The sequence below is a fragment of the Pituophis catenifer genome, unplaced genomic scaffold, assembly GCF_029215685.1.
Source record: "Pituophis catenifer annectens isolate HBS135680 unplaced genomic scaffold, rPitCat1.0.hap2 SCAF_15, whole genome shotgun sequence".
Taxonomy (NCBI): Eukaryota; Metazoa; Chordata; class Lepidosauria; order Squamata; family Colubridae; genus Pituophis; species Pituophis catenifer.
Genome location: NW_027256895.1, coordinates 11036776 through 11063761, shown reverse-complemented (window position 1 = coordinate 11063761; position 26986 = coordinate 11036776). Strand labels below are relative to the sequence as shown.

General features: G+C 41.1%; 1 protein-coding gene across 1 annotated transcript; it reads left to right on the top strand.

Moving 5' to 3' along the window:
* The first annotated feature begins 771 nt into the window (after nucleotides 1-771).
* On the top strand, nucleotides 772-25187 carry LOC139324254 (long-chain fatty acid transport protein 2-like). Its single transcript, XM_070953973.1, has 11 exons — nucleotides 772-798; nucleotides 973-1570; nucleotides 4994-5203; nucleotides 6228-6383; nucleotides 8462-8586; nucleotides 10814-11008; nucleotides 12047-12137; nucleotides 15825-16023; nucleotides 18721-18818; nucleotides 20094-20224; nucleotides 24194-25187. Exons 2-11 carry the CDS (start codon nucleotides 1093-1095, stop codon nucleotides 24368-24370), a joined length of 1860 nt encoding a protein of 619 aa, XP_070810074.1. The 5' UTR covers nucleotides 772-798; nucleotides 973-1092; the 3' UTR covers nucleotides 24371-25187.
* Nucleotides 25188-26986: the final 1799 nt, after the last annotated feature.

The following is a 26986-nucleotide window of genomic DNA, read 5'->3' as shown; positions in this document are numbered from 1 at the left end:
TAAGTGGTGTTATTGGCCATCAAACCTCAAAAATACACTTTTCCCAAAAGGTTCCATAATTTTGGTCACTATTGTAGCTAGTGATCATCAGATTGCAGAGAACTGCTATAGTATAAGGTGCCCCACTATAGAAAGCAGCTCGAAAGAGGAGCTGGTGACTGCTAGATCCTTTGCCAAACTAATAATAATAATAATAATAATAATAATAATAATAATAATAATAATAATAATAATAATAATAATAATTTTATTTCTATACCGCCCTTCTCCCGAAGGACTCAGGGCAGTGTACAGCCAATTTAAAAACACAAGACACAACAATAATTAAAAATTAAAATAATTAAATAGATTTGGCCGATTTAAAACCCCAAAAATTAAAATACCCCAATTTAAAATTATTATATTGACAGCCCTGCCTGGCGGAACAACAGGGTCTTCAGTGCGCAGCGAAACACCCGGAGGTCGGAGATCTTACGTATTTCCGGGGGCAGTTCATTCCACAGGGTTGGGGCTCCCACAACTAACTGAGTAAGCCTGAATGTATCTGTTTTTTTTCCCCTTTCTTGGTTAAATTGTGTCATCAATGTTTGTTCTGCAAAGGCCAGTGACCTTCCAGATTGTTAATTTTCATTCAGCATCAACTGTGCCAGCAACTTTTTTTTCTCTCTCAGGACTTTGAGATCTAAATTGTGGGCAAAAGGACAAAAGTTAGGCAGCACTGCGTATAAGTACAGCCTCTTGCTGAAAAACACTATTACCTGTGTTATAGATGAGGAAGTTTAGCAGCAGATGAGGAAGGTAAGGAACAAGCAACATGCTGAGATTACAGAGCTGTCAGCATGCCATTCAAATTTTATTGGCTGGGGAACAAAGGTCCCTTCATTTAAGGAGCCTTGAGAAACTGGGTGGCATGTGAGCATTGCATTTTTTGATTATTCATCATTTCTCTTCTCTTTGCCTTCTGCAAAACAGAGCTTGGATAGATCCTGCAAACAGAGCTTGGATAGATCCTGCAAACAGAGCTTGGATAGATCCTGCAATAAATTGGAATCTGATCTACCTCTTCCAAGATACCAAGGCTAAATCCCGACCATGCTGGATCTATACACAGCTGTCCTTGGGCTTTTGATTCTTCTGCCCCTGTTGGGCAAATTTTTTTCCCCTTATTTTTGGTTGGATCTGAAAAACCTGATTCAGTTCATACACATGGGATATCGATGCCACACATACATGAAGCGCGTTCCCCCGATCACTTTCTTAGAAATCTTTTTGGCCAGAGTGAAGAAATATTCAGATAAACCCTTGATTCTCTTTGAAGACGAAGTTTATTCCTACCGAGACATTGATAGACACAGCAATCAGATAGCCAGAGTACTGAAGGACTATGTGGGGCTGAAAGAAGAGGATACCACGGCTGTTTTCTTCAAGAACATCCCTGCCTATATCTCAGTTTGGATCGGATTATCAAAGATTGGCTGTACCATGGCGTGTGTCAACTATAACATCCGACTCAAATCTCTGATACATGTGCTGAAATCTTGCAAGGCTAAAGTTCTTCTATCAACTCCAGGTGAGAGAATCATGTAGGAAAATGCTTCCATAGAAAATACCCTGTGTTCCCCAAAATAAGACATCCCCTGAAAATAAGCCCAATCAGGCTTTTGAGCACATGGCAATAAGGCTAAGCTCTTATTTCAGGTTTCAAAAAAATATAAGACAGGTTTTGTTTTGGGGAAAACACGGTAGTAATACGTCATAACTACTGGTCCTTTCTCTTCTTTTAGAGTAGAGTAGAATGGAATGGAATGGAATGGAATAGAATAGAATAGAATAGAATAGAATAGAATAGAATAGAATAGAATAGAATAGAATAGAATAGAATAGAATAGAATAGAATAGAATAGAATAGAATAGAACAGAACAGAACAGAACAGAACAGAATAGAATAGATTATATTTATTGTTTCCTAGTATGACTTGATTGCTTATTTGTACCCTATGAATAAAATAGAATAGAATTCTTTATTGGCCAATTGTGATTGGACACACAAGAGATTTGTCTTTGGTGCATATGCTCTCAGTGTACATAAAAAGACAAGATACATTTGTCAAGAATCAGAAGGTACAACATTTAATGATAGTCATATCATAATATAGACGGTATAGAGCACTGCACATCAGAACAACTAGATATAAGAACAGTTTTTTTTCCCAAACACCATCACTCTGCTAAACAAATAATTCCCTCAACACTGTCAAACTAGTTACTAAGTCTGCATTACTATTAATCTTCTCATCGTTCCTATCACCCATCTCCTCCCATTTATGACTGTATGACTGTAACCTTGTTGCTGGTATCCTTAAGATTTATATTGACTGTTTTCCTATGACTATTGTTAAGTGTTGTACCTTATGATTCTTGACGAATGTATCTTTTCTTTTATGTACACAGAGAGTGTATGCACCAAGACAAATTCCTTGTGTGTCTAATCACACTTGGCCAATAAAGAATTCTATTCTATTCTATTCTATTCTATTCTATTCTATTCTATTCTATTCTATTCTATTCTATTCTATTCTATTCTATTCTATTCTATTCATAGGGTACAAATAAGCAATCAAATCATACTAAGAAACAATCAATATAAATAATAAGGATACAAACAAGAAAGTTACAGTCATGCAGTCATAAGTGGGAGGAGATGGGTGATAGGAATGATGAGAGGACTAATAGTAATAGTAGTGCAGACTTAGTGAATAGTTTGACAGTGTTGAGGGAATTATTTGTTTAGCAGAGTGATGGCATTCAGGAAAAGAACTGTTCTTGTGTCTAGTTGTTCTGGTATACATTTTTTATGAGCTAAAACGTGGCCCTTTCTTGCACTTTAACATCTTTTAATCAGTTTCTATATGTTTGCTGTTTTAACTTGTGAGTCTCGTAAGTGAAATGGGCAGCTATATGAATTTAAATAAGTAAGTGAGTGGATCAGTCCATTGTAGTGCTCTTTTGGACACTAGTATTCAGACGGAAGCATCTTTGGGGAAGTACTTTGAGAAAGAAGTCTAGGGCAGTGATGGCTAACCTTTTTTCCCTCAGGTGCTGAAAGTGCGCGCACATGTGTGAAAGTGTGTGTAGGTGCACCCATAATGCAATGCCCCCATGCACTCTGCCCCCCTGCACATGTGCACACAACCTCCCCACACTGCCACACACCCCTGTGCATGTGCATGAGACCCCCATCTATCTCACACCCCACCCATGTGCGAGGGCCCCCACACACCCGTTTTTGGGCCTAGCAGGCCTACCTTAAGCCTCTGGAGGTTGGAAACAGCCGGTAGGCCTGTTTTTCACCCTCCCCAGGCTCTGGATGCTTTCTTGGAGCCTCCAGGAGGACGAAAACGGCCTCCCCTGGCCCTACAGAGGCCTTCCAGAGGCTGGAAATGGTGCATTTCTGGACTTTTAGGAGGCCCATTTTTCGCTCTCCCAGAGCTTCTGTGTGAGCCCTGTACTTACCTGGCATCCAAAACGGGCCACATGGAGACTCCTGGGAGGGGATGGACAGTATGAGTGTGGCTAGCCAAAAATCAACTGGGTAATAATTCATAGAATTATATACATAATGAGTTTATACATAAGAAATATATACATTGGAGATGTGAACAATGAAACCAGGAAGGTTGTGATTGGAAGCAATCTGATAAGTGAAACTTTATTAGCAACTGGGCCCTATTTAAAGGAGTCAATTTCTACCTTCACTGCATTTCCACCATGTCTTCCAGTGCAGCTGGGTTGGGAAATAAAAGATTTATCACATTCTGGTCCTAGAAGAAAACTGGTCATTTTCTGAATGTCTTTCTATGATAATTTGGCAGGATACTCGGAGATTAGACATGGCATGGGATATTTCTGCATGAAATGGTGCCATTCCTACAGTGGTTTCACCCTATCTTTGTTTGCATTTTTTTATGATTTGAAATGAGTATTATTTTAGTGATCTTCTTGGGCTTCTTAGTAATAATATTCAGCACCATTTTTCTCAACAACCACCTGAAATGGGATTTGTGGATGATGTTTTGGAGCCAAATTTGGCAAGCTGTATCATTAAGAGCTGAGGTGGCGCAGTGGTTAGGATGCAATACTGCAGCTACTTCAGCTGACTGCTAGTTCAGCAGATCAGCGGATCAAATCTCACCGCCTCAAGGTTGACTCAGCCTTCCATCCTTCCGAGGTCGGTAAAATGAGGACCCAGATTGTTAGGGGGCAATATGCTATTTAGTATACTGTCTTTAGTGTAAGCCGCCCAGAGTCCTCGGGGAGTGGGCGGCATAGAAATATGACTAATAAAATAAAATAAAATAAAATAAAATAAAATAAAATAAAATAAAATAAATAGATATCATGACTATTCTGTTCCTTGGCACTTTGATGATGATGTTCATCCATCATGTTCAAAGAGGACCTTGACACCTAACAGGTTGTGCGCTGTCCATGATGTGTCCGCAGGTAGATGGTAAGGCCTATACGGGCACGAAATGTTCTGCCATTTGTTGGGCAGACATGTGTTGCAGCATTTGCAGCTCTGGCTTTGCGGAGTGCTCGCTTCTCTTGTGCTATGGTTGTTCTGCTGTCTTCAGATGTCTATCAGCCTGCGTGATCAGCATGCGCCATGTCGATCGATCTTGTGCCAGAGTTTCCCAGAAGGTGGTGTTGATATCCAGGGACTTGAAGGAGGCTTTCAACCAGTAGTGGGATTCTACCAGTTCGGACCGGTTCAGGCAAACTGGTAGCTCCGATGGTCAGCTGGGAGTGAACCAATTCACCCCAACAATGAGATGGGTCCGCCCGCCCCCCGGCCCACGCTATTTTCCTACCTTTATCTCCTCAGCTGATTTGTGAGGCAGAGCCGAATGCTGCGCGAATCAGCTGTATTACTCCTCTGTCTCAAAAACGAGACAGTCAATTCAATCAAAAAAAATTTCTTTCTTTTTTCAAGATTTAAAAGATGCCATTGAAGATATCCTGCCTACTTTAAATGACGAAGGGATACGTGTTTTCTATCTGAGTGAGGATTCCCCAACTGAAGGTGTAGAGCCACTGCTCAAACGGATCAAATTAAGTTCTGCTGAATCAGTGCCCTTTTCCTTCAGAGCCAAAGTAACACCTAAATCTGTATGTCTCTATATCTTCACCTCTGGGACCACAGGTGAGGAGCATGAAAGGTGGAGTGGTTGCTGGGAGACCTGGAAGGATAAACTATGCTGTTGGCAGGAAAGACTCTCTGTTGACTTCTGCTTGTATGATTGCATGGTTTTTACGATATGCATAGCCTAGGTCAGGGTTAGGTAATACTGTAAGTAACAAGGTTAGGTAAGAGGTCATTTTCTTGTGTATCTGCAAAGCTCCTGCTCACCTGACATCATCATCATTATGTCATCATGTCCACCTGTCCACTTTGTATCATCATCATCTTATCCAGTGGTGACATTCAAATTTTTTCTCTACCGGTTCTGTGGGCGTGGCTTGGTGGTGATGGTCCTGTGACTGAATGGGCCTGGCCAACTCGATGTCACTCATGGCCATGCCCACTCAGTCACATGATCGCCAACTAAGCCACGCCCACAGAACCCAGTAAGAAAAATCAGGGGTGAAATCCAGCAGGTTCGGACAGGTTCCGGAGAACCAGTAGCGGAAATTTTGAGTAGTTCAGAGAACCAGCGGCGGAAATTTTGAGTACTTTGGAGAACTGGCAAGTACCACCTCTGGCTGGCCCCAGAGTAGGATGGGAATGGAGATTTTGCAATATCCTTCCTCCAGGAGTGGGGCAGGAATGGGGATTTTGCAGTATCCTTCCCCTGGAGTGGTGTGAGAATGGAGATTTTGCAGTATCGCTCGCCTGGAGTAGGGTGGGAATTGAGATCTTGCAGTATTCTTCCCCTACTACACCCAAGTCACGACCACCACCACCTCCTCCTCCTCCTCCTCCTCCTCCTCCTCCTCCTCCTCCTCCTCCTCCTCCTCCTCCTCCTCCTCCTCCTCCTGCTTTTCCTTCTCCTTCTCCTTCTTCTTTTGCCAGTGAGTGTTTTTGAAATGTCAAAGTCATATAATCCCTAGGTGAGCCATGGAGTGAAGCAAACAATCAGGAAACAGATTGTCAATGGTCGTTTCTTGCTTTTTCTCTAAATTCATTGCATCCTTTATTTCATATTCTCTTTTTCACTTTCCTCCAGGACTCCCCAAAGCTGCTGTCATTTCCCAGAAGAAAGCAATCAAGGGCTCTAATCTGTTTCAGCTGAGCAGCGTCCATGACAAAGATGTTGTTTATTCTCCACTCCCTCTGTACCACATAGCTGGATTCTTTGGGTTTATGGGGACCATAGATTTGGGTAGGCACAAAGGACCAGGGAGCCTGGAATACACATAAAGAGACCTTCACCCTCAGAGTGTTATCAAGAGACACAGAGTTCTTATATCATCTTATATTTTATGTATAGCATAAAACAGAGAACATCACAGCCTGCCTCAGATACTTTCCCAGCAAGCTAATAATAATTCTGCATGAAGGAGTTAGGAAAAAAAAGGAGGAGGCAAGCAGGAAGACGTGAAGGCTGTAGTGTCAATTATTTACCAACAGTAATGATGTACAGGCAGGGGAGGGATTCAGCTGGTTCAGACTAGTTCGGGTGAACTGGATGTTAATTTTAATCTGGTTTGCTGAACCGGTTGTTCCAAGGATTGGCTGATTCTGCCCACCCTGCCTGTCCCTCTCAGGAGTCTCCACGTGGCCCATTTTGGATGCCAAGTAAGTGCAGGGTGCACACGAAAACTCTGGGAGGGTGAAAAAGGGGCCTACTGGAAGTAGCAGAAGTCTGGAAATGAGCCTGTTTCCGGCCTCCGGAGAGCCTCCAGAGCCCAGGGAAGGCCGTTTTGCCCTCCTGGAGGCTCCAGGAAAGCCTCTGGAGCCTGGGGAGGGCAAAAAAACAGGCGTACCGGAAGTACCAGAAGTCCAGAAACAGGCTCATTTCCAGCCTCTGGGAGGGTGAAAATGCCCCCTGCCATGGTGCAGGAGGCTGAGTAGGCCACGCCCCCATGGCCACGCCCACCCAGCAACCGGGCAGTGAACCGGTTGCTGAAATTTTTCATTCCCATCCCTGTGTACAGGTAGTCCTTGACTTAAAACAGTTCATTTAGTGACCATTCAAAGTTACAACAGCACTGAAAAAAGTGACTCATTGACCATTTTCACATGACTATTGTATGGGATTTGAACTCGCAATCTCCCTAATGGAAGGACATGAGAATGACATCCCTTTTTGTTTGCTAATTTATTTATTGAAATATTTGTTGCCAGTTATTCCTAATAGGTAATTCTAGGATGGGTCATAGTATCAGTTTTATGCAGAGGTGGGATTCACTTACCTTCCCTACTGGTTCGCAAATGTGAGGGTGCGTGCAGGTGTGCGTGCTTCGCTCACTCGCACCTCCTCTGCACATCCATACGGCCTTCCATGCAAGCGCAGTGGTCGTGCACTATATCTGGGTAGGTGGGTGGACTACCGGTTCACCTGTACCAGTCTGAACCAGCTGAATCCCACCTCTTTACCACTTTACCTCTGAAAGTGGTAAAGGCTACCCAGCTAAGAAAACCTCTTAATTTATGTATTTATTTACCTGATTTATATCTTGACTTTGTCTTCTTCAAATGTCCTGGAGCCAAATCATTTTAGGCCTTTTTAAGCAGGCCTAAAATGGGATTCAGCCGGTTCAGACCGGTTTGGGTGAGCCGAATGATGATTTTACATCTGGTTCACTGAACTGGTAGTTGAGATGACTGGCTGGCCCCTCCACCCCACCTCTCGTCCCCTCCCAGGAATCTCCACATGGTCCGTTTTGTATGCCAGGTAAGTGCAGGGCCAGCATGGAGGCTCTGGGAGGGTGAAAAATGGGCCTCCCGGAAGTTCCAGAAGTCCGGAAATGGGTTCATTTCTGGCCTCCGGAGCGCCTCTGGAACCCAGGTGAGGCCATTTTTGCCCTCCTGGAGGCTCAAGGAAAGCCTCAGGAGCCCGGGAAGGGCAAAAAATGGGCCTCCTGGAAGTTCCGGAAGTTCAGAAATGGGCCTGTTTCCGTTTCTCTGGCCTCCAGAGCCCGGGGGAGGCTGTTTTTACCTTCCCGGAGGCTGGAGGAAAGCCTCTGGAGCCCGGGGATGGTGAAAATGTCTCCCCCCAACACTATGGTGCAGGAGGCCGAGTAGGCCCCACCCACCATGGCTATGCCCACCCAGCAACCGGGCAGAGAGCTAAAATATTTGAATCCCATCCCTATCCTGGAGCCAAATCATTTTAGGCCTTTTTAAGTAACTAGGGGAAGATGCTATTGAAAAGCTGCAGGGTGGAGCATTTCAGCTCAGGGTTCTAACCTAGTGATCACAGCAACTTCCTGAACTTTCTCTCTCTGTTTATTTAAGGAGCTACACATGTTCTGAGGTCTAAGTTCTCTGTTTCTCATTACTGGGATGACTGCAGACGTTATCATGTCACTGTGATCCAGTATGTGGGAGAAATGATGCGCTATTTGTGTAATGCACCAAAGGTAATTGATAAGATGGACTAATACTTCAGAAAACAATATTGCAAAGAATGAGAAGGGAACTGCTTGCCGGATTGTACGTAGCAGTGTCCAAGCAATGCAGATGCAAATCTAGGAGATAACTATGCTTGTATCATATTGTGGAGTCCTAGGCCCAGTTTGTCATGAATGCTAAGCCTGTTTATATATTCCTTTCTCCTATATCCATTCCTTGTCCCTTCATGTAACTGAATTCCCTCCCCTGTTTCTTACTTCATGAAAAAAATGATAATTATACTTGCCAAGCAGAAGGTCATAGAACAGATATATGTAGCTGTACAGATACATATGTATCTATAAATCTATCTATTATAGAGGTAAAAGGGGAAAAAAGAATGGAATTATTACTAATATTTCACAGAAGAATAGCGTTGTATCTTTATATGGGAATATATAATTTAGGTAGACTGATGCTATGGTGCAGTGGCACTATTCCTTCTTATATTCCTCACAGCAAAGTCTTAGCAGGTTGTAAAACACCTGAAAAAGAGCTATGGGAGCTGATCCAGAAATATGGAGGTAAAACAAAGAAAAGTATTCTAAGAAAGATGCCTAGGAGTTTAAAAATGACTGTCTGATACCAACAGGTTTAGGGTTGCTTAGCTTTGCTTTTCTATGACCAGTTTGATTTCAAACTGGCCAGTTCCAAGGCTGGATTAATCTTTTATAGATCTGGAGAATTCTCCTCCAACGAAGGATTACAGAGAGTTTTCAAAAGTAGAAATATTTGTGGGGAGCTTAGTAGGTGACAATATTTCTGTTGAGGAGTTAGAGAGGGAATACTCATTGTTACAGCAAGAGTAAACAACATATTTTCTAGGAATAGTCATTTCAGGGGTGAAATCCAATTTTTTTCCCTACCGGTTCTGTGGGCGTGGCTTGGTGGGCGTGACAGGGAAGGATATTGCAAAATCTCCATTCCCACCCTACTCTGGGGCAAGCCAGAGGAGGTATTTGCTGGTTCTCTGAACTACTCAAAATTTCTGCTACCAGTTCTACAGAACCTGTTAGAACCTGCTGGATTTCACCCCTGAGTCATTTGGTTATAAATGCTAGAATGTGGTAGTTCCTAATATTTCTGCTTGGCTTTAGTCAACGTTGAGTCCCTGCTACTTGCTCAGAGATGCTATTCAAGTTAATACTAAGGTATTAACCAGAATTTGAAAACCAAACCTGTAACCGGTGACATGGATTTCTATCTGTTTAAACTAAACTAGCTACATTAGTGGCCAAAATTGTGGAAACCTTTTTGAAAAAGTGTATTTTTGAGGTTTGATGGCTAATAACACCACTTTTTTTTTTTTTTGAGTTTCAAGATAATCATATTCAACTGCTGGAATGGCCTGGGAGTAGCCCAGACCTTAACCTAATTGAAAATCTATGGAGCCGACTAAAGAAACTTGTTAGTCAGAAGCGACCCAGCAATAAAACCCAGTTAATAGAAGTAAAGATACAATACGAAAAGCAGGTTTTCCAATGTGGTAGTAAATACAAGCAAAACACAAGCAGAAGAGAGGAGTTTCAGTTTCTGTTTTAGTTTTAGTTTCAGAGCAGCATGCAGCTTTAGTACAGAACAGTTGAGCTAAGCCACACCCAGGCTCCTTACTGTCTCCTTGTTGCTCACACAGCAAATACTGTTTCAATTTCCAAACAGCCCTCAATTCTCTCACACACTGACAGGACGCTAGTCAGATAAATACCGATGGAGGCTGGTAGGTTACCCAACTAAGTATTAACTGACATGGTGGTAATTTTTGTACATCTCCTTTTTTCTACATGTTTCATTTTTCTTCTTTATATTGTAACTGCTGTTCTTCATAAAAAGTTATTGCATCCTTCATAAAAGTTACTGCATTACATTCTTGATTAAATTATCTTTCCATTGATATCTAATTTTATGGTACTACTCCAAAAAAAAAAAAAAGTGGTGTTATTAGGTAGTGGTTGAAAATACACTTTTCCCAAAAGGTTTCCACAATTTTGGCCACTACCGTATGCAACTGTAGTCTGAAATAGATAAAGTTTCCTCATAGATTTGATAAACTAATTGTAAACAATCTTTATGGACTGCCACTCCTTCCCACCATCTTGTAGGATGTTCTTCAAGCAATCTCTTAAAAAAACTTGGTTTGCTGCATAATACAGTATTTATTTTGGAGAACTCTAATTTCCTTGATATCTCACCTTGCAGAGGGACAATGACCGTGACCATAGGGTGAGAATGGCCATTGGCAATGGGATGCGAATTGAGGTTTGGAAGGAGTTCCTGAATAGATTTGGACCCATCAAAATCGTCGAAGTTTATGGAGCTACCGAAGGAATTGCTGGATTCATGAATTATGCAGGAAAAGTTGGAGCAGTGGGAAGGACCAATTTCATATATAAGGTAATGAGAAGAAAATATCTGGGCCACTTCTAGCCGCTTAGACCTCTAGCCTGTATAGACATAGAAATATAGGGTCAAAAATTATATATTTAGAACTATTTGAAATGTAATTGGAGTATTTTAAGAAAAAGACATACATAACCCTAACCCTAACCCTAACCCTAACCCTAACCCTAACCCTAACCCTAACCCTAACCCTAACCCTAACCCTAACCCTAACCCTAACCCTAACCCTAACCCTAACCTTAAAGAACGATAGATATGTTGAGGCCGGGCGTGACAAGGAGTGGCTGAGAGGGGAGGGGCTGGGCGAAGTGCCCCTTGACATGAATGATATTGTGTTTGCCATACCCACCCAGTCACATGCCCACTCAGCCACATGCCCACCAAGCCACGCCCGCAGAACCGGTTGTTAAAATATTTGAATCCCACCACTGGGTTTTCATGCATAAGGTGGGACTAGAATTCACAGTCTCCCGGTTTCTAGGCCAGCACCTTCACCACTACATTAAAAGGTGAGGGTGGGATGCAGTGGTGGGATCCTGCTGGTTTAACAACCAGTTTGGTAATTGTGCAGTTTAACAAAAACTTACCTTCCACGTTACTGCTGGGGAGTAACACAGGTGAGGCGCAGCAATCCGCTCTGTCATGTGAATCAGCTGTGAAGCTATCGGTCAGTAAAGCGGGAGGGTGGGCCCACCTGGTCATCGTAGCGAACTGGTTCACTCCCAGCTGATTGTCGGAGCTACCGATTCATACAAACTGGTAGAATCCCACCCCTGATGGGATGCCTGATGGAAGTGCATGTCCTCTTGCCTGTGACAAAAAACCTGAGAAATCATCTGTCCAAACATACCTGCTTCTCTGCCACACTACATCACAGGTTTGTTCAGAGGATAAAGGGAGAGGCTTTAGCTCCACAGGATTTAGCTGGGCCTCTTTATCCAGCATGAAGTTCCTTTTGCTCATCAAACCCATATAAACCTGTCATTCGTGCCTGTTCGGGGCTCATATTTCCACTTGTCTGTTCAATTTCAGAAATTTCTTAACTATGAATTTCTGCAATATGATGTGGATGCAGATCAGCCTGTGAGAGATGAGAAGGGGCTCTGTATCCGAGTGCCTACAGGTATGTTTTCTAAAACACCACTACTACACCATTATTTTCTCTTTTAAAGAGACACTTATCCGCTACACCTTCATGAAAATCTATCTTATTTAGCTCTTTCACTATACATTGGTTCCACTCAAACCCTGATTGTCTCAAACCATAAAGGCTTTTATTTAACTTCCAACAATCAGTGTGGTTTTGTGTTTCAACTCCTAAAGGCTTCTTCATATAGATAGTGTGTCTCAATGGAGCATGCAAGTATGCTGTCTCTACATCTATATGGTTAATGCTATATTTATGCTTAGCTGCCCACACTAGCATTGTTCGTAAAGTACTTGCTCGTAAACTAGGAGCAAAAACCTCATCAAAATCCTTTTCGGTCTGAGAAAAACCTTGAGCTACAAGGCAAGCTTTATGGGTTACTGTCCCATCTATGCTTTTCTTAATTTTGTAAACCCATCTACAACCTATTAATTTCTCACCAGGTGGCAATTTCACAGTTTCATAAACACCTAACTTAGTTAAAGAATTAATTTCCTTACTCATTGCCTCCTTCCAAGCATTCTGCTCCTTTTCAGGATAAAGCCTGATATCCTCAAAACTTGAAGGCTCAATATTCACTTGGCAAACTACGGTTGCTTTATATCGATCAGGTGGATGCCTTTCCCTAGTAGATCTCCTAGGTAAAACAGGACTTACAGCAGATGATTCATCTGACTCCTCCCCTAAAACTGCATCCTCTAAACCTACTTCCTGTTCTTCCTCCTTGATAGAGAATTCTACATTATCTAAATCCTCAGGAATATCATCAGGAATATGATGCTCTATACTAACAGTATTATCATGTCTATAATCTGCACCTTCTAGTTTATCCCATTCTTCGTGCTCTAGAAATTTAGCACTTGCACTACAGTATACATGAGTAGTTCCCTGTGCCCAAAATCTAAAAGATCTATGATTTGATTCATAGCCAATGAAAAACATTTTTCTGGCTCTCTGTTGATCCTTTCTCCTTAAATTAGATGGAATATGTACCCAAGCTGGGGTTCCAAATGTGTGTAAGTAACTAAGATTTGGTTTCCTCCCATGCCATAAGGTGAATGGTATTTCTCCTGTAGAGGAATGAACTACATTGTTTAACACATGGTTAGCACACATAACAGCCTCACCCCATAAATTTTCAGGTAAACCAGAATCTGCCAACATTGTTCTAGTCATGGCTTGTAATGTCTGACCTCGTCTTTCAATAAACGAATTGTGTTCTGGTCTGTATGGAGCAGACTGTTTATGTTGAATCCCTGCATCCTGCAAAAACTTTTCCAATCTATGGTTGGTAAATTCTGTACCATTATCAGTCACTAAGCATTTAACCTTGAATTTCTGTTTCCTTTCCACAAAACGTAGCCAGTTGTTAATATGCTGGAATGTTTCACATTTTATTTTCATAAGATAACAGAATCCGTATCTTGAATAATGGTCTACTATGCTCAGAATATAGCAGGCACCTCCTATACTGGGTTTCTTGGGTCCAATTAGGTCTATAAACACTACCTCTAATGGATTTGTGGTTTTAAAACCATTAACACGGTTTGCTGGTGTAACCCTACTTTTTTGCTGACTACAGGCATTGCAATTTAGATATTTACTATATGCTTGTAGCTTTATCCCTTCAGATAATTGAACTGTTTTCTTTAACGTTTCTTTAACGAAATTTAAATGCCCAAGTCTCCAGTGTAACAGATGAATACATTCATCATGTGGTTTAACATTCTTATAAACAGACTTAGACTTAGCCATCAATACTGGGTTATCCCTTAAAATAAATAAATCATTCTCTAAACTTGCAGTAACAACTTTGCCATCTTTCTCAATAAAGCATTTATCATTTTTAAATGTTACTGTAAACCTAAAATTCAATAATGATTTAACAGACAATAAATTGAATTTTAACCCAGGAATATATAACATAGGCAATGGTTCATTATTAAATGACCAACGAGCAACACCCTCTCCAGCTACCTTAACCTTCCAGCCATTTGCTAGTTTAACATGCTGGTTACTCTTCTCCATTTTTACAAAAATTTTTCTATTTCTAGAAATTGATTGAGAAGCACCACTATCAACAACCCAACAATCCTGGTTAACATCAGTAGTTGAACTGGATATAGCTAAATTACAACCCTTCTTGGGTCTAGTATTGTTCCTAACAGGCATTTTCTTATTCTTACAATAGTTAGCTATATGCCCTTTAGCCCCACAAGCAAAACAACGTTTTACAATATAGGCAGTTGAGTACATTTTTTCTTCTTTTGGCTGTTGCACTCTCAACTGATCCCTTTCTTGTCTTCTTTTGGATTCTTCTAATAACCTACCGGTTATGCCAGCCAATGTCAGTTCATCTCTGGACAAAACCTCTAACGAAGAAACATAGTCATCATAACTATCGTTCAATGAAGAAAGAATTATATAAACTTGTTGTAGTTCTGAGAAAACAAGGTCTTTTTCATGCAGCTCCTGGAAAATTCTGGTCATGGATTCCAAATGAGCCATCATATCTCCACCTTTAAGAAGATGTTGTTTAAATAATCTCCGTGTGAGATAAATATGAGCACCCACAGAGTCACAAACATATAGTCTCTTCAACTTGGTCCAACACCTAGCAGCAGACTCTTCACCACGAATATGGACAAGCTGCTGGTCACCCAGTGTTAGTCCAATAATGCAAAGAGCTTGTTCATTGTCTCTGTTAAACTTGGCTAATTTCTTCTCATCTTCCTCATTAGCAGGATCCCATGCTGTTACATCCGGTGAATTATTAACTATGTCCCACAGTCCTTCTCTACGCAGAAGTAGAGTACATTTTGCAGACCAGGATACATAGTTTGTTCCATCCAGCCGGGTTATCATGGAAAAATTTGCTGCTTGTTCTAGTGCCATCTTCACTTGGATTGTTTATCACAAACACAGTTTGTTCTATTCACATTAACTCTCAGTTTAGCTTTTAGCAATCCTAGTTAGGTATGGTTTGCTCTGGGCCCATAACCAATGTTAAGGTTATTGTTGTTGTGTTACCAACCAGCAGAGTAGATTGCACAGAGAAACGTTGCTGAGAGCAATGAATAAGAGATAAGCAAACTGGTTTATCAAAAGCTTACTTTATAGTAGAAAAACAGTCTCATAGTCTTTAAACAAATTCCAAGTCTTTGCCAGTAAATCAGTCCAGTAGTTACAGAATCTTCTTACCCAACAAACAGTAGTTGGTTACAATAACAAATTCACTCTGGTTCACGATGTTGCAGATCCATCAAACAATCATTACCAGATAACAACTCCTCTCAATGGTAGCTTATCATATCAGCTTCATCATCTCATCACCTTCATAGCAGCTTCATCATCAACAGCAGATCATAGCAGCAACTGAACACGTTGCATTACCTTGCTTAAATATTCTTACAACCAGTAATTATGTGATTACAGCATGACTTAGCATTAAAGCCACATAATACAGTTACAGCTTAAAGTTACAGTATACTTATATTGCCTGTACAACATAGTTAGGCTCAAACCATATCCTAACAACTTTGTCTTTTGGGAAGTTATTAGCAACTGATGATTGGAAGATCGGATAATCCTTATTTAGAGGTGCTATTGGTTCCTTGTTGTGAGACTACTTGATTCCACTTGATTCCCTTTTGATTTTTCTAGGACAGGCGGGTTTACTGGTGATGAAGATAAGTAAGACAGTCCCATTTGAAGGCTATGCAGGAGATCATGGAAACACAGAGAAGAAAATTCTGCGTAATGTCCTGAAGAAAGGAGACAGTTATTTTAATACCGGAGATCTTTTGAGGGAAGACCAGGAAGGTTTTATCTATTTCCATGATCGGGTGGGAGATACTTTCCGGTGAGTCTCACTATTCATTTAGTTGTTAAATTGGATCTGTAGTTTTGCCTGTCGGAAGTAAGATATTGAACGGGGACAGGATTCAGTTGTGTTCACTGATACTTTATGACTTTTTATTGCCATTAAAATTTGACTGAGGACAGTACTGTTCAAAGATAGAGAACCAGTTTGGTTTAATGGTTAAGAGGCACCAAGTTAGAAGCCGGCTGGGTGACTCTGGGTCCATCATGCTATCTCAACCAAATTGAGAGAGTTCGTTGATCAATACTTGGTTGATCCCCTCAAAAATGTGGATCCTGCACAGGGGTGGGATTGAAAAATTGTTAGCATCCGGTTTTCTGCCCCGTTGCTGAGTGGACGTGGCCATGGGGGCATGGCCTAGTTGCCTTCCTGCACCATGGCGGGAGGGTGACAATTTTGCCCTCCCCAGGCTCCAGAGGCCTTCCTCAAGCCTCCTGGAGGGCAAAAACAGCCTCACCCTGAAGCCTTCCGGGTGCCAGAAATGGGACCATTTCCAGACTTCCAATACTTCCAGTAGGTCCATTTTTCACCTTCCCAGAGCCTCTGCATGGGTCCTGCACTTACCTGGCACCCAAAATGGGGCACGTGGAGACTCCTGGGATGGGCTGGGCAGGGTCAGCCAGTCCTTGCAACTACCGGTTCATCAAACCAGATTAAAATTAACATCCGGTTTTCCCGAACTGATCCAAACTGGCTGAATCCCACCTATGATCCTGCACCTGTTGGAAAATGGAGGAAGAGGAGGAGGAGGGGGAGGAGGGGGAGAAGGAGGAGGAGTTCAAAGATGCTGGCTAATCCTTAGATAACTAATCTAGGATTTTGATTCAATTATTATTTATTATTTATTATTTTATTCAATTTGTATACCGCCCTTTTCCTAGTGGACTCAGGGTTAGGGTTAGGGCTAGAACCAGTAGTTTAGCCAGAACTAAAACACATACCAATACAAAATTTAAAATTATTAAAAGAATTACATAACTGGCCCAATTTAAAACAATTCAATTAAAACCCAATGACAATTTAAAAACTAAAAAACTAAAAAAGACTAAAAAAGGGGGAGGGGTTCACGCCAGCCCTGCTTGATGGAAAAGAAAAGTTTTCAGAACACGGCAAAAGACCCGGAGATCCGATATCCTTCGTATCTCCGGGGGCAAATCGTTCCAGAGGGCAGGAGCTGCCACAGAGAAGACCCTCCCCCTGGGAGTCGCCAGCCGACATTGTCTGGCTGACGGCTCCCTGAGGAGTCCCTCTCTGTGGGAGCATACTGGTCGGTGGGAGGCTATTGGCAGCAGAAGGCGGTCCTGCAAATACCCAGGTCCTATGCCATGGAGCGCTTTAAAGGTGGTAACCAAACACCTTTATTTGGTTCATGAAATATCCAATATGAATCACATCTCTGCTTTGAATAATTTCAAAGCAGAAACAAAATCATTCCTAAGAACTCTAAAGAACCAAATTATTGCTATTCTACAACAATACGCTATACTGCTGTATTTAGAGGGTATGAACCAACTCCCAGAATTCCCCAACCAGCATACATCATAAAGTTGCTTGGATTGAAAAATACTCTATAAATCGTAGTGAATTCCAAAGTACAACTGAACAATAACCCTACAACCCACCCACCCCCTATCTATGGCACCAACCCATACAGGGCACTGACGATGGTCCCAAGTCTGGTAATAATTGTCTGCAAGGAAACAAGCAAATTAAGAGAGCACTAAAACCTAACATTTCAACCCTGAGCTGCATATATTCTTTTTCCAATGGATAACATATTTTGTTAGATTTTATGTGATGGTGACCTAATCCATGCTTATATTATAATTAATCAATGGTTTATTCCATTAACATGGTTAACAAAGTAATTATCACTGTTATTTTCTTTTAACCCTCTGTCAGTCATGGGCATTTATTCACACAAACATTATTTACTATGCTTGAGTGCAGGGGTGGGATTCAGCTGGTTCAGACCAGTTCGGACAAATCAGATGCTAGTTTTAATCTTGTTTGCCGAACCAGTAGTTGTAAGGACTGGCTGACCCCGCCCATACCTCTCCACCCCTCCCAGGAGTCTCCACACTTTTAGATGCCAGGTAACTGCAGGGTCTGTGCGGAGGCTCTGGGAGGGCGAAAAATGGGCCTACTGGAAGTTCCAGAGGTCCAGAAACGGGCCTGTTTCTGGCCTCCGGACGGCCTCCAGAGCCCGTGGAGGCCATTTTTGCCCTCCCTGAGGCTCGACAAAAGCCTCCAGAGCCTGCGGAGGGCAAAAAAGGGGGTATTGGAAGTACTGGAAGTCCAAAAATAGGCCTGTTCCCGGCCTCTGGAGAGCCTCTGGAGCCCAGAGAGGCATTTTTTGCCCTCCCAGAGGCTTGAGCAAACTGCCCATCCAGCAATCGGGCAGAGAACCAGTTGCTAAAATTTCTGAATCCCATTCCTGGCTGAGTAACCATAGTAAATAACTTCCTCTATTGTTAGGAATTCTCCCTATGCTTGCTAGCAGGCTCATCCCCTTGAGTTTACCTCAGTGAGTTAAGTAACATGTTCCCCTGGTCACAAACCCAGAAATAAATCTTGTGAGTGAAGCCATCTACAGGAATATCCAAATGCTAAATAATACATTATTAATACATTCTACCGACCCATGAAAGAAATAAATCCCTCCTGTTTTGGCAGTTGGAAAGGTGAGAACGTGGCCACCACTGAGGTTGAGATGACATTGGCAGTTTTGGATATCATTGAGGAAGTCAATGTATATGGAGTACCAGTGCCAGGTGAGTTTGAAACACCTATACACTCTTCTACATACCAGTGGTGGTATTCAGCCGGTTCTATCCAGTTCAGATGAACTGGTAGCGGTGGCTGCGGGAGGCTCCACCCACTGACAAGTTGGCTAGATTATTCATTACCTGTAGTCTATCAGTTATTTCACATCTGTAAATTGATTGATACAAGTTCAAGGTAGAAAAATCTAAGTTAGATAGAATAGAGAAGCAGTCCCATATTTTCTTTCAGTTAGTGCCATCTTGAAGTTTTACCTTGCGCTGCAAGTAGACCTGCAACATTATGTGCAACTACTCTTTAGTTACTGTACTTTTCAAAGTATAAGACACATTCCCCCCCCCAAAAAAAAAGAGGATGAAAATTTGGGTGTGTCTTATACACCTAATGTAGCCAAAAACGTGAGGTATAGAGGCTGCAACGGTCTGTGGCAATCCCTGAAGCCTGGAACAGCTGATTGGGGATATTCCAGGAGGCCAATCCACCCACCAATCAGCTGCTTGTGCTGAATCAGGCTGCAATAATGTGCTAAATCAGGCTGCAATAATGTGCTGAAGCTGACCTGACTGTTTGCTATTTGCTACAAGGGCTCAGAGTTTGCAGCAGCAATCACATCCAGAAAGCACACACAAGTAACTGATTCAGCAGGATTCAATAACTTCTCTTTATATATAATACAACACATGAAGTAAATATACAATACCAAAAGCAGGTTTTCCAACGTGGTAGTAAATACAAAAAAAACACAAGCAGAGGAGAGGAGTTTCAGTTTCAGTTTTGAACAGCAGACTAGTTTAGAGCTCAGCACAGACTCAGAGCCATGCCCAGGCTCCTTGCTGTCTCCTTCCTTGTTGCTCACACAGCAAATACTATTTCAGTTTCCAAACAGCCCTCAACTCTCTCACACACTGACAGATGAATACCGATGGATGCTGGTAGGCAGAGGCAGAATTTTGTTTTTCTTATTTTCCTCCCCAAAAACTAAGGTGTGTCTTATACTCCGAAAAATTTGGTACATAACAAAAATGGATATTTTGTGATATGGGAAGTAGCAGGATAAGGCTAAATCATAGCATCAGTCATGATCTGAGCATGAGATATTGTCAGCTTCATGGGGACAGAAGATAGAATGAGGGTCACCAGGCCGTTTTGGTGAGGTTTCATCACAAAAGTTGCTTTGCCTAACAGTAGCAACCAACAATTTTATTATTTTTTTTGTATACAACATATAGCCTTATTGTCAATTATCCCATTCTGGTTTGTTCCAGGGCATGAAGGAAAGATTGGGATGGCAGCCATACGGCTGAAGGATGGGTGCCCCTTTGATGGAAAGAAACTGTTCATGCATACCAAGGATTATCTCCCTAGCTACGCCATACCCCACTTCATTCGTATCCAGGTGAGAAACAGTTGATTTATGCTCTTGCTTACCATTAGGAAAAAAAAATAACTCAAAACCACATACCTCAGCATCTTAAAGTATAATAGAAGTAGAAGTGCTGATGCCAATCATAATATGAGTGGAAAGGAAATAAATGTAGGTTTGATTTTATTTTTTTAAAAAAGAATAAGAACCATAACTGGAATAAATTATAGTAAGGATTGCTAGTAATGAAAGTTACCAACTGAATCTGCACAGAGTTTCTTTGCTTTAAAAATGCTTTCATTTTATTAAAAAGTAGAAGTATATCGATGATTTATGAGCTGTGGTGGTGCAGTGGTTAGAGTGCCGTACTGCAGGCTACATCTGCTGACTGCCGGCTGCCCTCAATTTGAGTTTGAGTAAAATGAGGACCCAAATTGTTGGAGGCAATATGCTGACTCTGTAAACTGCTAAGGGTTTCAAGGAAAGCCTCCGGAGCTGGGGAGGGTTAAAAACAGGCCTCCTGGAAGTTCCGGAAGTCCAGAAATGGGCCCATTTCTGGCCTCCAGGGGGCCTCCAAAGCCCAAGGGAGGCCATTATCGCCCTCCCAGAGGCTCAAGAAAAGCCTCCAGAGCCTGGGGAGGGTAAAAACAGCCCCTTCATCATGGTGCAGGAGGATGAGTAGGCCACACCCACCATGGCCACACCCACCCAGTAACCAGGCAGAGAACCGGTTGCTAAAATTTTTGAATCCCACCCCTGTCTCCAACACTTGCTCATTCATGCCTCACCACACATTAAGAAAGGGTTGTGATGGATTTTTTCGTGGGGGATTAACACTTGGTAGGAATCCATTGAACAAATTTCTTTAATTTGTCTCACACTCAGAGAATAAGGGAAGCACCATTCACTAGCTTTTTTTTTATTATTATTGAAAAAGTTTTTCAAATACAGATTTTTCCCCCTTTTTTCCCCCCTCCTCCCTAGTCCCCCCCTCACCCTCCTCTCCCCCCGTGGCTTCTCCAAAATAAAACCCAAATTAATAACAGATTATATAATACTTTACCATCCTTTTGACTCCACCCCCCATATGCTGACCCTTTCTTTCTAACAATATTATTATATCCCCCTTATACTATACATTTCAAAGCAACATTCAGCTGTAAAATTATATAATAAATCCTAATTTAGCAATTTCAACTCATAATCTATCCATTTCCTCCTCCCCCATGCATATATCTCTTAATTCAAATCTTTTCCATATATTAATATAACATAACATCCCTTTTCTTAAACTAAACAATCAGTAAACTAACCTATCTCCACCCACTTTCCTACAGGTCTACCATACATAATATTTTCGATATCTTTGTTCTTCTGCCCACACCACTAAAAAATATTTCCATATATAAATAAAATTCTCAAATGACTTTAAGCTTGTAATCCATATAATATCTTCTGTAATGTCTTTCAACTGGATTGTTAATTCCATCACCCATGTGAGGGTAACATCAAATTCTAGTTCCAACAGTATGTTCAGTATCTTCAATTACCATCTGCCCCCATCAATAGTAAGTATTTTCATATAGCAAAAAACCACCCGAGTAACTTAATATTTGTATTCCATATAGTGTCTTTTGTAATATCTTTCATCTAGATTATTCATTCCAACCACCGTATTAGGGTAACAACCAGATCTTCTGCATGCCCCAGACCGATAATTCTCTTGCCTTGTAGCTCAGCATAAATGTAATCCATTTGTCAAAGAGTCCAAAATAGAAAGTTCCAATCCACTCAGTTTAAGGCCATTTTCCACATCCCAAAAGTACAGCACTGCAGAGATCTGTCACTCTCCTCAAAATAATATAAGCCAATACTTTGCCTCAAGTATATTTTCATGTATTCAATTGTCTCTCAAGTAACTGGCATTACACTGTTGTTTAGTCTAAAAAATTTTATTTTTGTAGGACCTGCTTCTTCTTTTCTTAACTTTTTGTGGCTTAAATCTCCACCCTGGTTTTCTTTCTATGAGTTGTATATCAACTGATTGATTTCCATGCTGGTCTGTAGCTTGATAAGTCATCACATTAGAATCCAAAGCCGCCTCTCTTATATTTATAGGTAATCCAACTATAACCTCTGAAGGAGAATCCAGAAGCGGCTCGTCCACAAAGGCCTCTGTAACTTGTTGTTTTTCCGTTACCTCCACCACCATCTGCTTAGCCTGAATTTCAATCTCTTGTTGATTTTGCTTTTCTTTATTCCCCTCGTGTGTTATACATGGAGATGTTGAACCCATTTTAAAAACCTTATAGTAAAATTCTTCCGCTTTTTCAACAGTATTTAGTTGATATCTTTCTCCTTGATATCTCAATATTATACCAACTGGAACATCCCACCTAAATGGGATGTTTTTTTTTCTTTAGCTCAGTCACCAAAAATCCAAAATCCTTTCTATCTTTTAACATCTTGGGCGGCAGCTCTTTAAATAGCCAAATCTTCCTTCCATGCATTTCAAGAGTGGAGTTAAAAGACTTTTGCACAATATCATTTCTTATTTCTTTATCAGTAAAATAGATCACCACATCTCTAGGCAGCTGCCTTTGCTTTGCCACCCAAGAATTAACTCTGTAGGCCTTATCAATCTTGCAGGATACCTCTTCAGAACTAACCTTTAAAATCCCAGCCAGAACTTCAGCAGACACCTTTCTCAAATCTTCTCTTTTATTTTCCTGTATTCCCCTAATTCTGACCGCAAATTCCATGAATCTGAATTGCATTATTGTGGCTTCATTTTCAATCCTTTGTTTTATATTAACTACATTGTGAATCTTGTAGTCAGCTTCCTTTATTTTTTTAAACTCTACTTTTGAGCTTTTTTCTTGAATCATTATTAAATCATTTTCAATTCTTTGTATTTTATTGTCCAAGTTATAAATCTTATGATCAACTTCCTTCATTTTAGACTCTATTTCTAAATTAATCTCTTTATCCATCCTCATAATTATGTCTAAGAAACTTTTCATATGTTGCTTCAGGATATCATACTTTTGTTGAACCAACTCTTTAATTTCCTGTCTAAAATTTTCAAGGTTCTGATTCACAGTCTTATCATGTCTTGCCATCTCCTCCAGTACAAATTCTTTTAGATCTGTAAAGCCATTCTTCTGCATCTGCAAGCTCACAATTTGTTCATGTGGTTTACAAATGGGGGAGCCCCCCCCCCCCACAGCTTGGTTATCTGGCTTTGTCAGTTTTAGCGCCATCCTGCGACACAAACAGATTTTTTTCCCCTTTTAAAGAAAAAGACTTCTCTCCAGACAATATCAATATCAAGTCTCTAAGAAGGAAGAAGGAAGAACCATGAAATAAAAATTTATTTTTTTAAAAAAAATTTTCTCTTCACTTCTAACCAGCGCTTTTGTAACGTAGTAAATTATTCAAACAGAAGGACTTTCGCTTTCAGCTTTCTTCTCAAGCCTTGCCAGTCGCCATTTTAAACTCTCTTTTTTCTTCCTTTCACTCTTCTTTACTTTTAAAAATCAGTCTTAGGGTTAGAAATACTTGCAGTTTAGGATCCCAAATCCGGATTTCATCCTGCTTATTCAGATGATCTGTTAGTTTCATTAATTGGTCCAGTCCCATCGCCTAGCTCTGCAAAGCGCAGAGTTCTCCCGAAGCCCGGAGCAGCGGCGAGCGGGAATAGGGAGCCACAACCTGCTTCGTCCCCAAGAGTAAAAAAGAACTCTGGGGACTTTGCAGAGGGCTCTACCTGCCCTCGCCAGCTCTGTCTCGCATTTCCTTAAGGAAATCGAGTTTTTCGAGCCGCCTTTCAGCTGTAAAGACGGCTCTTTACGGGCGACGGGGCTGGCGGTCTCAAAGGACCATCTGGTGGTGACAGAAGCCAAACCGGAAGCCCATTCACTAGCTTTGTTAATGAGGCAGGGCAATAGCAAAGGACAAATTCTCGTTTCTGTTTTCACCGCTGCCTTATACTTCCTGCAGGAAAAGCTGGAGATCACAGGAACTTTCAAGCAGTGCAAAGCTCAGCTGGTAAGAGATGGATTCAATCCTGCCACCATCAGTGATCCCCTCTTCTTCCTGGATCACTTGGAGAAGAACTACACACCCATGACGGAGGAGATCTACAACTCCATTTTAGAAAAGAAAAGAAAACTCTGAAAGAAGGTTCAAAGAGGAGCATAGCAGTGTTATCTGAACAGCTTGAGAAGTGGCAGGACCTCCGATGGCAGCCACTCATGTTTTGATTTTGCTCAAGAAGGAAAGATCTATGGCCAGAATATTAACTCTTCTTAATGTATTTGTACAGTAGTGGCCAAAATTGTGGAAACCTTTTGGGAAAAGTGCATTTTCTAAAACTAGCTAATAACACCACTTTTTTGGGGAGTAGTACCATAAAACTATATATCAATGGGAAGATAATTTAAATAAGAATGTAATGCAATAACTTTTGTGAAGGATTTGCTATTAGAATAGCAGTTACGGTATAAAGAAGAAAAGTGAAACATGTAGAAAAAACGAGATATATAAAAATGATCACCATAGAGAAAACGAGATATACAAAAAGTATCACCATGTCATTTAATACTTAGTTGGGTAACCTTTAGCAGTAATTACGGCTTTACAATGTCTTCCCATGGAGTGAACCAAGTCTTTTAGTTCTGTAGCTGTTATAATGTGAAACCAAGATTGAATGATGGCTTCTATGAACTGGGTTTTATTGCTGGGTCGCTTCTGACTAACAAGTTTCTTTAATCAGCTCCATAGATTTTCAATTGGGTTAAGGTCTGGGCTATTCCAGCAGTGGAATAGAATTAACTTGAAACTCAAAACAAACAAACAAACAAACAAAGTGGTGTTATTAGCCATCAAACTTCAAAAATACACTTTCCCAAAAAGTTTCCACAATTTTGGCCAACACTGTAATCTGTTTAATCCACCAGCTGGGGAATTTTTTCTGGAAATAATAAAATGTTGCCACTTTCTTTTACCACAAGAAACATTTGCTTTTGGAGTGAAGCTTATTCTCAAGAAAGTATTTGGGAAGGTTAACTCTTTTCTTCCAGTGCCATCCCACATCCTGCTTTGTGTCCAATGTGGGAGAAATTATATCAAAGGAGGCTCAAACATCCATATATTGTTAAAATTCACATCAATACATGTTCATACAGATATCTAACATTTCCAACCCAAAAGCACTCATTTCTAAACTCAGATCCTGTCAAAATACCCCCTTTGTATATTATTATTATTTTAACCCATAATCACAGACCTGCAGCATAACCCATAACCATAGTGACTGCAACAGTTTTCCAAAATGTTCGGAACACCCCTATTTTTTTTTTAGAAATGGACCATTCCGGTTGTGAATAGCTTTTGTTTTCCCACCAATAAGAGTGTGTGCAGCATCACTCTTGCATCAGTTATTTGGTGTTTTCAGTAGTGGCATTTGAATTTGAGTTTCGGTCATTTTGACCACAGATCTTTGTTAACATATTCTTTTTTATAATGCCGGGGCCAAGTTTTCCATCAAAAAAATTTGGTGATACAAACTTCAAACTTCGAAGTTCGAAGAAACTTCAAAAAAACTTTCTAAAATGGTATGGAGAAGCAGAGAGTGGTCTGAGTGAAGTGGAATCAGATTGTGATGAAAATTTTGTAATGGATGATGAGGAACCTGCCACTGCCGCTGATTCTGACATCAGCAATGATGAAGGTCCCAATGAAATTGATGACCAGGTACAAGCTAAATTGTGCAATAATTGATATGGCAAGAACACATTCAAATGGTCTTCTGGCACCTTTTGGAAGCAATAGATCCAGAACAGCTAGTCACAATATTGTTGTGCAATTACCACGACTACAGCCAGCAGCTAGAAATCACGGAAATTCCCCTATTCCCCTAGAGATTTGGAAATTATTATTTTCTAAAGAAATTATTAGCGCCATCGTTCAGTGGACCAATGTAAAAATGAGAGAAGAAAGATTGAAGTTCAAGGATGGAGAAACAAAAAGTGACCTGCGCGACGTGGATTTGATAGAGATCAATATATATTTTTGGTTTACTGCTTTATAAATCAATTTTTAGATCCAACCATGAAAACATCAAATGTCTTTTTGCTACAGAGGTCATTATGACCTCATGTCTGTAATAGCGTAGCCGAAATAATACATCTGTGGTTAAGGGTTACAATCAGGGGTGAAATGCTCCCGGTTCGGACTGGCTCGGGCGAGTAGGTAGCGACGGCGGTGGGCAGTTCGGAGAACCGGTAGCAAAAATCCCTGCCCCCGCCCCCCATGTCCAGCTGAGCCCCGCGATCATCAGAGCCTTTTTTTCCCTTTTAAATGGCTCTGACCAGCCAAGCTCTGACATCCCAGCTGAGTTGCCTGCTAATCAGGCAACTCATCTTGGATTGCCAGAGCCATGTAAAAGAAAAAAAAAATCTTTTTTTCTCTCCCCCCATCCCAGCCTCCAGCTTGCTTACCTTAGCTGCTGATCGCATGACGATCGCAATCCATGCATCAGCAAGCAACTGAATATCCCTGCCTGCAATCAAGCTCATCGGTGAGCAGCTCTTTCTGCCTGCCTGCCTTCCTGCCTAGATTTGTGGACTTCAACTTCCAGCAAAGCTGGCTGAGGAATTCTGGGAATTGAAGTCCACAAGTCTTATAGTTGCCAAGGTTGGAGACCCCTGTTCTATTGGGTAAGTTTTTTTTTTCCTTTGGGAGCTTTAAAAAAAATAGTTAATTGGGTTTTTTTTTAGTTGTTCTTTTTTT

Bases quoted from the DNA above. Each gene is read 5' to 3' on its own strand.
- LOC139324254 (XM_070953973.1), top strand. From the start codon at position 1,093: ATGCTGGATCTATACACAGCTGTCCTTGGGCTTTTGATTCTTCTGCCC. The intron at 18,819-20,093 runs GTGAGTTTGAAA...GGTTTGTTCCAG, and splicing joins ATATGGAGTACCAGTGCCAG to GGCATGAAGGAAAGATTGGG. The intron at 20,225-24,193 runs GTGAGAAACAGT...TACTTCCTGCAG, and splicing joins CCCACTTCATTCGTATCCAG to GAAAAGCTGGAGATCACAGG.